Consider the following 11,559-nt stretch of genomic DNA (forward strand, 5'->3'; position numbering starts at 1 on the left):
ACCTTTTACTCAAAGTCTCTGGAGATTCTAGCTTGGTATAACTCAATTTGTTGTTGAGTTTCCAAGCATTTATCGTCTAACATATCGAGTTCTTTGAGGCTTTTTTAATGTTGTTCTTCCTTCGTCATCCTTTTTGCGAGAGCGATGCGAAGGGATGTAATTTGAATCTCCAATGGAAGAACATCCTCGCACCCATACACTAGAGAATATGGAGTCGCTCTGGTAGGTGTACGGACTGTGGTACGATAGGCCCAGAGAGCTTCACCAAGTTTGTCATTCCAATCTCACTTGTTGATTTTTACTAGCTTCGTCAAGATCTTGATGATAGTATTGTTGAAGGCCTCAGCTAAACCATTTGCAGTGGAATTGTAAGCTGTTGATAAGACGTCTTGAATTCTAAACTTTCTACAGAATTTGATGAAAGCGTTACTGACAAACTGAGTGCCGTTGTCATGCACGATTCATCTTGGAACACCGTATCAGTAAATAATATAGTGTTTAATAAATTTAATGATGTCACTCGTCTTTACTTCTTTGAGTGGAATTGCTTCAGCCCACTTGGAGAATTAGTCAGTGATTGCCAAAATAAAATGGTCACTTTTGACTGACGGAAGGAAAATTAGGCCAACAACATCCATTCCCCAAGTCTCGAATGGCCAAGATGTTGCCAAAGGGTGCAGGTGCTCCGGTGGCTGGTGCATCTAGTTGGCATGTATTTGACATGCATGGCATTGTCGGGCATAGGCAACTACGTCCTTGACCATAGTTGGCTAATAATAGCCCATTCTACTAAGGCGGTCACATAATTTAGGACGAGGATGGTATGCACCATCAGTTCCACCATGTCCTTCTTTAAGGGCTTCTTCTGCCTCCTTGGTGGAAAGGCATCGGAGTAACAGGCTGTAGTATGTGTGACGATAAAGTGTCTGGGTTACCGCATTGTAGTAAAACCTTAACGCTCTTTGTCGAACCGAGTCTCTTTCTTTCATGTCTTCCGGAAAAATACCGTGTAAGACATAATCAATAATAAGGAAATGCCAATCTCGAGGTTCGAGTTTGATCCTAGTTGCGTGCACCTCATCGGTGTCTAGGGTACATTCTGGTATGAAAAGCTGATGAGTCCTCACAGTGACCACCTGTTCTATCTCAGGAGGCTGTGCTATAGAGACTGCCAGTATCGCTAGTGCATATGCGTAAGCATTCTGGAGGCATGGGATATACTCGATGAAGAAGTCTTCAAATGATTTCGCCACCTCGATAGCAGCTTTATGGTATGGGATCATGTCTTGATTCTTGACTTCGTATTCTCTTCGAACTTGGTTAATTATCAGTTGGGAATCACCAAAGCCTTCAAGGTACTCCACCCCCAGCTCTTTGGCGAAACTGAGTCCAATGAGAAGCGCGTTATATTCAGCCACGTTGTTAGAGAATGGCTCGATCAACGAATAAGCTCGAGGTATCACATGTTTCTCTGGAGAAATTAGGACAACTCCGACTCCTGAAGAAATCTTTGAACGTCTAGGAGTGCTTGCCATATGAGTTATGATGCCAGTGTTTTTGATGTTATAATGCCGACATTAACCAAGGCTTGGATTCTGTCTTTAAGAGCAAAACAAGTATTGGTAGGGTGATGAACCCTCCAGTGATACGCACAATACTTTCCGACCGAAGTCTTCTTAGCTTCCTCCTGATTTATAATTGGTGGCAACTTAATTTGTTGTTGTCCAGCATTGGATATCATGTCCCCAAGATATAGTTTTGATGATAACAATATATTCACTATATGTATTATTGTGCACTAACATATCAATGCAGATATCAACTTCAAATAAGCTCAAGATATGTGAACAAAAGTGCAAGATGAGCTCAAGGCAATATGAAGTAAAGAAGATGAAGTGCTTAAACATATACAATGTAAATTTTACATTTTCTTTACTTAGAATTATTGTACAAGCCTTGATCACTCACAACACATACACACACATAGTGTTTAGAACACACTAACACATGCTTAGTGTGTTGGTTAACAATAAAAATCACCTATGTTAACCATTAGAGTTTATAGTTAAAGAATGAATCTCAAAATATTTTATTCATATCATTTTTACCCCTTAGTAGTCGACCAATAAGATTTGTAGTTGACTACAAGCACACTAATCGAAATATTAAGTTTCAGTCATTTGATAGTGTAGTCGACTATTGACAATATTAGTCGACTACTCATGCCTTAGACATAATTTCAAGTTTCTATCAAATAACAGTGTAGTCAACTAATATACAGTGTAGTCGACTACTTAAGACTTTGACATATTTTCATGTTTCTGTAAAAATACAGTGTAGTCAACTAATGACTATATGTAGTCGACTACTAAGGTTAAATTCAATTTTTAAGTTTCTGTTAAATTACAGTGTAGTCAACTACTAGACAGTATAGTCGACTACTAAGAGTTGAATCTGAATTCCAGACTTTCAGTCTTTACAGTGTAGTCGACTAATGACCAATGTAGTTGACTACTAAGAAAAATCTTGACTTCACAAAGTCTGTTTGGACTCAGTATAGTCGACTACTTGGAGTTATAGTCGACTACAGAGATAGTTTTTCTGACATTCTAAGTTTGAATTTGTGACTGTTTATAGCCGTTTTTTATCTATTAATTGACTTTTAAAACTTGTCTTTTCAAGGGCTATAAATAGGTTAGAAGTTCAGAAATTTGCACCATTCGTTCCTATCCATAAGCTTTAACATTTGGGCATTCTAAAGAGTTCTAAATTCAGATTTTTGCCTAAGTGTTGAGAAAAAGTATTTGCTGAAATAGCCTTTGATCATTATCCTACATAACACTTATTTTAGCCAATTTCTAGAGATTAAAAATGTTCCTAAAGCCACTGCTACACATCACTACACATTTAAGGCTTATAGGAATGGTATTAGAATGTTATGCTATTCTATGACATAGACTTGAATTGCTTTTATGTAGGGGGAGTAAGTATATAATGCTTATAAATGTTTATTTCTTTTGTTATATACTTACATGTGCATAAATTATTTGTCATCATCAAAAAGGGGGAGAATGTTGGATATCATGTCCCCAAGATATAGTTTTGATGATAACAATTTATTCACTATGTGTATTATTATGCACTAACATATCAATGCAGATATCAACTTCAAATAAGCTCAAGATATGTGAACAAAAGTGCAAGATGAGCTCAAGGCAATATGAAGTAAAGAAGATGAAGTGGTTAAACATATACAATGTAAAATTTACATTTTCTTTACTTAGAATTATTGTACAAGCATTGATCACTCACAACACATACACACACATAGTGTTTAGGACACACTAACACATGCTTAGTGTGTTGGTTAACAATAGAAATCCCCTATGTGTGATGCCCCAGGGTTCACACAAGGCTGCAGTCCAAGGTGAAACCCGGATTGTCAAACCTGCCAAGCACCAAACACCATGCTACGACATGTTTCACCATCACAATCACTATCTCTCTAGTGGAAGCAACAAATAGGTGAAGGTACAAAACAAGCAAATAATAAAAGTAGTACAAAATCAGATATGCACAGAAGAAGTATATCAACAAATGAGCTCAACTGAAATAGAATAAAAATATCTCTGAGTCTGAAATACATCTCAACACAACGAGTTAAATGAAATCTTACAAAGGCACTCAGCCTCTACAAAATAAATACAACTCTAAGGTCTGACACTGGACATAAATGTATAGTGGAGCTTCAACTGCTAAAACTGTGCGACGGCGACTATGCTAGAACTCCGTCATCCTGCGGTTCTCCAAAACTCTGATCTGCCTGAAAGATACAATTTAAACAAAAAGAACAACAACAAGAGCGTCAGAGCGCTACAGCAAGATCACCTCCATCTGCCCCCAGGGGAAGGGCTACTAGATGAAGTGGAGGCTCTATCTATTAAGCATAGTCTACCTATATCATTTTCCTCGTATCTAATAGAGTTAATATTTAGACACCTACAAGACGAGACGTAGTACGTCGAGCGAAATAATCCAAACAAGGAAACCCTCATATATATACTATATGTCTCAAATTATAGATCCCTAAATACTAATTCCAACTCTATGAATGAAAACAACACTCAAAAGAAATACTCCAAGCCTCAACTATATAGAACCAATGTTACAATCTTGAACTACTTCTCAAGTAGTTGGCACAATTATAAGAGAATATCATTCAACTCAAAAATCATCATAGGCCATGTCATGTATGCCACAAATCAAAGAATGTACCCTACTCCTGGGTAATCTAACATGGGAGTAACTATAACTGATAATACATATATGTGTGCATCTCTTTATGCAATAGCGATACTCTTTTAATATTCTTACTCAATCGCTCTGTGATAATAGGTTTTATCTCCCTATCCCGGATATATGGAATGACGATACTTTTGTAATTTCCTACTCAATCGCTCTGCGGAAATAGGTTTTTTATTATTTCCCTATTCTGGATACATGTAATAATGATACTATTGTAATACTCTTACTCAATCATTCTGCGGCAAATAGGTTTCATCTCCCTATTTCCGAATACGTATAGAACATTATTATTCATATGTGTTTATCAATTTAACTCATGTCGAAAGTGTGTCAATCTAACACAATCTAGCATACATGTACCAATCTCGGTGTACGTGTCCACATCTGAAGTTCACCATCATCCCAGGTGTTTAACAAATCACTAATGTCATAGTCTATCATCATAAGGTCGAGAAATTCGTTCAACAACCAAAAAGAACTCAAATAAACATGCACATCCAAAACCAACTGGCGGTCGACCGTGGCAGTCGACCGCGACGGGCTCCAGAGACTACCCAGGTCTCTGTCCTGCACGCGGTCGACCGTGAACCCTGTTTCCAGATTCTCATGCTCTTTGTGTATGTCATGTTCACGTCATGTTTCCTCGATATAAACATGTCTAAAACTTCATAAAATTTGTATGGAAACATACCACAGCAGATGTGAACATCTGGAAACAACTCAACAATTATAAACATAATTTTATACATTAGATTTGTATTCAAAACCCTAAAACATGCATGAAGGCTCAAAACAACGAATCAAACCTCTTTCTTTAGTTTAACCAAAGTTCTTCAATCTAAAGCATGGACTTTTAACATATTAAACATAAGCATGATTGCTAATCAACTTAGGAAAGATAATCATTCATTAAATCATATTTTTAACACTTAGGTATCACAAACCTAGGTTTTTCTCATCTTTAATCCACATGCAAACTCAATTAAAAGTCAAATTAGGGTTTAAACATGATTAGTACATGATTAACAAGATAAAAATGAATTTAAAAGCAACCCTAATGATAATGATCATATTTCTATTATAAACAGCAAGAAAAACATGTAGATCTAACATTTGTTTAAGATCTAACAATAAAAATCTAATCTTTTTCATATTAGATTAAGATCTAAGCATGTAAACACAAATTAAACTTCCAAGCTAATTATTTAACTATGGGGATGGGTTTGGATATAAGTGATCTTGCCTTAATCTTATGTGCAAGCCTCTGAAGCAATCAGCAAGCAAACCACGAGCATGAACAACCTATTCTCCCTCACCACACGTCGATGATCTCGCCCTCGTGCCGGTGTTTTGCTTCACAAAGCTCTCCAAACTCATAAGAAAAAGGTTTAGGGTTTCTGAGGGGAGAGGATGGCTACTAGAGTTCATAGATATGATAAAATAAAAGAATTTTCGTGAGAAACATAGGTATTTATAAAGGCAAACCCGAAACAACCCTGTTTGACCCGAACCAGGAAACCTAATCTGACTAGGAAAATAACCTTCGGTATTTTGACTGTAACATTCTCATCCAACCTCGGAATGAGGTGATCTAAGATTTATTAGAAAGATGTTGAAGAGACCTACAACTTTAATCTTTTACACTTTTCCAAATTCTGAATGTATTGGTGTGTAAAATATAAAAACTCTTAACTAGTCATTATTCCCAGATTTTCACTCTTTTGGCCCTTGTGCATGTCTTGTGCATTTAAACTCATATTATCACAAATATACATTAATTTGATCTCAAAATCAATTTTTATCATACTCAAACATCAAAATATGTTATTTTCACCATATAACATATTTATTATTATTTATCATAAAATATTCAAATTTACGGGGTTTTATACTATGTTAACCATTAGAGTTTATAGTTAAAGAATGAATCTCAAAATACTTTATTCATAGCATTTTTACCCCTTAGTAGTCGACCAATAAGATTTGTAGTCGACTACAAGCACACTGATCAAAATATTAAGTTTCAGTCATTTGACAGTGTAGTCGACTATTGAAAATATTAGTCGACTACTCATGCCTTGGACACAATTTAATGTTTCTGTCAAATAACAGTGTAGTCGACTAATATACAATGTAGTCGACTTAAGACTTTGATAGATTTTTTAGTTTTTGTAAAAAAAAATACAGTGTAGTCGACTAATGACTATATGTAGTCGACTACTAAGGTTAAATTAATTTTTAAGTTTCTGTCAAATTAAAGTGTAGTCGACTACTAGACAGTATAGTCGACTACTAAGAGTTGAATCTGAATTCCAAACTTTCAGTCTTTACAATGTAGTCGACTAATGACCAATGTAGCCGACTACTAAGAAAAATCCTGACTTCACAGAGTATGTTTGAACTTAGTGTAGTCGACTACTTAGAGTTATAGTCGACTACAGAGACAGTTTTTCTGACATTTCAAGTTTGAATTTGTGACTCTTTATAGCCATTTTTGATCCGTTAATTGGCTTTAAAAACTTGTCTTTTCAAGGTTTATAAATAAGTTAGAAGTTCAGAAATTTGCATGATTCATTCCTATCTATAAGCTTTAACATTTGTGCATTCTCAAGAGTTCTAAATTCAGATTTTTACCTTTGAGAAAAATTATTGAGAAAAAGTATTCTGTGAAATAACCTTTGATCTTTATCATACATACCACTTATTTTAGGAAATTTCCAAAGATTAAAAATGTTTCTAAAGCCGCTGCTACACATCACTACACATTCAAGGCTTATAGGAATTGTGTTGTTGATTCAAGGAAAGTTCTCTCGGGTGTGAGACTTGTCATCTCTTGGTGAAGAGATTGTGTACAATTTGCATGGTCTTGCAAATTGTTCAGGTTTGTTTTTTTATTTTGTGATAGTTTTTAAAATTATATTAGAACTCTCAAGCGGGATTTGCTTGGGGACTGGATGTACACCGGGGAGGAGGAACCAGTATAACAGTTTATGTTTGTGTTTGCAAATTTCTGTGATTGTTGCTATATTTCTTGTAATTTATAGTCTACTTTGCATAAATTTTAAAAGAATAATATTCACCCCCCTCTAGTGTTTTAGTGTGTATTAGATCAGAACCTACATCCAGGAGGTACATAAAGATGGCTTGAACCTCATAATCTTTGAAGGTATATGTCCTCTGGAATCTTGAATTGGGAGTCCTTTGTTGCGTCTGAGGCTGTTGTTGCGTTGGAGGCTGTAGTTGAAACTACGACTATTGCGGTGATTGTTTCAATCGTTGTTGTGATGTTTGATTAGCATCAACAGTAGTCACAGGAGCCTTTCCCCTACCGTGAGGAGTGAAACTAGGCTGGGAAGAATTAGCTGTTGATTGGCCTTTCTCACCCTTCTTTCTTTTGAGAAAGCGCTCAACCTGTTCGCCGTGTAATTTCAACTCCTTCCATGTTTTTGATGGTACAACCCCCATGGCTTCCAACATGTTAAGAGATAAATTATTGTGACATGTTTGGAGTATGAACTCCTCAGTGACCGAACTCTGTAATTCATGGCCTAGTTTCGAAAGCGTTTGATGAAATTGTCAACTGACTCTCCATCTTTCTGCTTCTCATCTAGGAGAGTTCTGATCGATACTTCTATGTCGTCAACGAAGAAGTTACTGAGAAATAGACTTTCTATATCGTTCTAGCAGTTGACACTCCCTAGCTTGATACGTCGATACCAGTCGAAGGGGGCCCCGTGAAGGGTGTCTATGATTAACCGAGTCATCAAGGGTTCAGTTCTAGAGATCATACCCAAATGAGATTTGAAATAGATCAAATGCTAGGTTGGTGAGCCTCTCCCATCGAATGGTGTGAAGTTAATCAGATTGAACTTCAGCGGGTACGGAATTGACTCCCACTCCCTTGGGTATGGACACGGGATGCTGGTCTTCTTTACCTCCTGAGCAGACATCAAGGTGTTGATCTTGCTTTCAAGCTCTTTTATCATTTTATTATCTTTGCCCTCACTTTTCTTTGGGTAATGTTGAGAAGGATCCGTTGAACCACCCCTAGCGTTATTACGGGGTGCGTCAGCAATAATGACTTTATCCACTTCTAGATCACTGCCATCTGTAACATTTTGAGTGTGATGGCTAGACTCTACCCACTGACTGGACTCAGGTTGTGGTTGAGATCTATGAGCCTGCAATTCTCTCATTTGCTGCATGGCTAACTCCATATCTATCTTCATCTCAGCTCTTATCTCTTCTCATTGTCTCGCTAGAGCTTCTTGAAGTATTTGAGCAATGTGCTCAGGAGTAATCGTGAATACTTCTCTAGCTTGCCCTATGCTAGATATTGTATTATCTGAAGCAATCGTAGAGCAAGTGTCAGAAAGTTCATCATCTGAAGACATTCCTTCATGCATCCTCCTATAGTCTCTATGTCTGGTAGCTCTTAGTTGGAGTCGAGACATTCTCTGAGAGATTCTTAGATCAACTCTCCCTCCTGGAGTAAAATCAGGATAGGAGTCAATTGAATGTCATTTAGACATTCCTTTTTCTTTGCCAGCCATGATGGTGGTGACTTCAATGAACTCATAATCTTGGATGGTGGATCTTCTCTTTCGGAAGCGTCTTGGTTTAGGCTTTGACGCTTTAGTGGAAAGTCTTTGAACCACTATGACTCTTTGTGGGATGGATTTGGAGCAGCTACATTCAGATAGTACTGCATTAATCAGCCTCTCACATGAACAATTAGAGTCTGTTTCTTGAATAGCCCTCTTTCGAGTTTTGTTCACACCCCTAATCTGACGGTACAGTTCATCGGCATGATGGCCGGAGCACCCCCTCATTTGTTGGTGTGATTCCCCAAGTATAATGTTGTTTTTTGATGGACACGTCTTCTTTTGGGGACATTAATTTGGACATGAGACCTTGTTGACATTCTCAGGACAACTTGTCATTGCCTTTGAAAAATCCAAGGTCATGTCGTGAGTCGCACGTTTAGAACCTCCCCCTTGCGGGAGTGGAGTCTTAACGAACTTTTAGGATCCAACACAAACCCCCAGGTGGGAGGTGACAGGAACTCTCCCAGAAAGGGAGACCTACTTTCCCCTCCCGTGCATAGTGCACGAAAAGCTACATTGAGGTGTCCTGATTTGTTTGGAGGCGGTGGGACACCCTTGTGCGGTGACTGGTTTGATAAAAGTGAGAGGACCAAGGCGATCAGCCATTGTAATTTTTAACTTTGATAGGTCAGAGATGACCCAAGACTTCACTGGTGCAAAAGTGGAAGTGACCCGGAAGATGGACCTGGAGCGGGCGCCAATGAAGGAGAAGAAGTGGTCGCGAAAGTCATCCTTTAGGTGAGATAGTGGGAACTGTCTCAGCCAAAGTCTCTTTGGGCGAGATAGTTGCCACTATCTCGGCCAAAGAGGGCAATTTCTGTTGCCTCTGAGTTTTGATTTGGCGCAAGTTTGAACTTCAGAATCCAAACTTTGCGGTACTGTGGTGGTTCTTCGGCTACCCCTTTCTTCTTCAATTCTTATGCCTTTCGTACAAGAGCAAGAGCGTACGCAGCACGTGCGTGGTGCCTCTGGACGCACTCCTTCTTGGTTGAATGAGTTCTCTTAACGAGAAGCCACTCTTCGATCGATGGCTTAGAGGAAGTGTTAACGATGCGCTGCTGAAGTGATTCGGTTGCTTGATGCTTCCTTGTCTCCAAGTCCGCATAGTAGTGAACTCCATCTACCTGTTCCAAGGCCTTCGCAAATGGACGAGCTTGGTGCTAGCATTGTCTCTGTCAAGCCCTCTTCGTCAGAGTTGGTGAACTTTTGTTGAATGACTCCTTAACTGGGTAGGAGTCACTAGAAGCAGAGTTTCCAGCCTTATTGAATGCCAGAACAGCATTGCGAGGGGAAGCCTCAACAACTGTTGGGTGAGAGTCGTCACCCTGAGTCTTTATTGGCATGGAAGACTAAAAAACCTTCTTCAAAGATGAGATCCTCCTGTACCTGTGGGGATAGGAGAACCTTGATGAAGACGAGGAAAGATACTCCTCGAACTTAGCTTGGTCGAACTTGTACTTGACCATTGATCCGACTTAAATGATGATCGGCTACGACACTACAGCCTCAACGTCGGGACCCACTATGGTCGTCAGCGTGTTCGCTTTAGGAACAAATTTCTTTGTTGTTTCAATTAAATTGTTTAACAGAAACAAATGAATAAGATTTACACGTATCTCTCATCTTTACAAAGAAAACAGAATTGTGCTCCCTAGAAACATATACATAAACTCCTACGTAGTAACTCCTGCTTGCGTGAGATCTTTGCCTGTGCTGGGAATGCATTATCCGTGGACCACCGAGCAACATCTCCAAGTTGGATACGAAGAAGGCTGAAAGTTGATGTTTTGACGAGGAAACAAGAACAGAAGTAAGTATCTTAGTAAAGTAAGATAAATACTATTCTCAAGAATAAGTCAAAGCTTGAACTCAATGAAACACCTAGAAGGCTCTTGAGAATGCTTGAAAGTGGATGAAGGACTGTCTTTTGCTCTCAAAGTTAGACAAATGCCAGTTTGATTCTACTCTCTGCTCTCCAATACCTTCCTTGGTATCGTGCACAAGTATGTAGAGGGGTATTTATAGCAATTAGAAGCCATAACCACCTAGTGGAAGTCGAAATAACTGATGTTCACTGTCTCATGTGGGCAAGACAGTGTCTATTACCTTAAACTGCGTTAAATGCTACAAATTTCATGGGTAGTGGGTGTATTTCTAGAATGTAACCGTCCATTAAAGTTAATAAACGCTCCCAACCAGTTATGGAGCCAAGTGGACCGGACAAAACTTAACAAAACCGTCTAAAAATATGAAAAGCTGTCTCATAGTTGGTGAGACAGCTCCCACTATCTCGCATAGCCGAGATAGTCTATACTGTCTTAGCTATACGAAACAGTGGAGACTGTCTTACCAACTGTGAGACAGCTCTAAGTTTTCTTTCGCGTTGTTTTGCATTCTCCTTTGCTTCCTTTTGCCTTGGGTGATCTTTTCTAACTTAGATGATGATGTTCTTCGTCTTCTCTCTGTCTTGAGCTACGTTTGGGACCTATAGGTAATTTTTGATGCCAACACTCCTGTTTTGCACTCTTGTAGTGCTTAATCTATGCAAGAATCTCAAATCCTTGGTACCTTTTAGGATAAACCCAAGGCATACTCATCACTCAGTCACCTTCGACCAAAAGACTTAGGCATCCTCACTAAGACTTAA

General features: G+C 38.5%; 1 protein-coding gene across 1 annotated transcript; it reads right to left on the bottom strand.

The window, feature by feature from the left end:
- Window positions 771-1,535, bottom strand: LOC109838999. Its single transcript, XM_020407432.1, has one exon. The coding sequence runs from the start codon at window positions 1,533-1,535 to the stop codon at window positions 771-773; it is 765 nt and encodes a 254-aa protein (XP_020263021.1).

This window comes from Asparagus officinalis, chromosome 4 (genome assembly GCF_001876935.1).
Source record: "Asparagus officinalis chromosome 4, Aspof.V1, whole genome shotgun sequence".
Lineage (NCBI taxonomy): Eukaryota > Viridiplantae > Streptophyta > Magnoliopsida > Asparagales > Asparagaceae > Asparagus > Asparagus officinalis.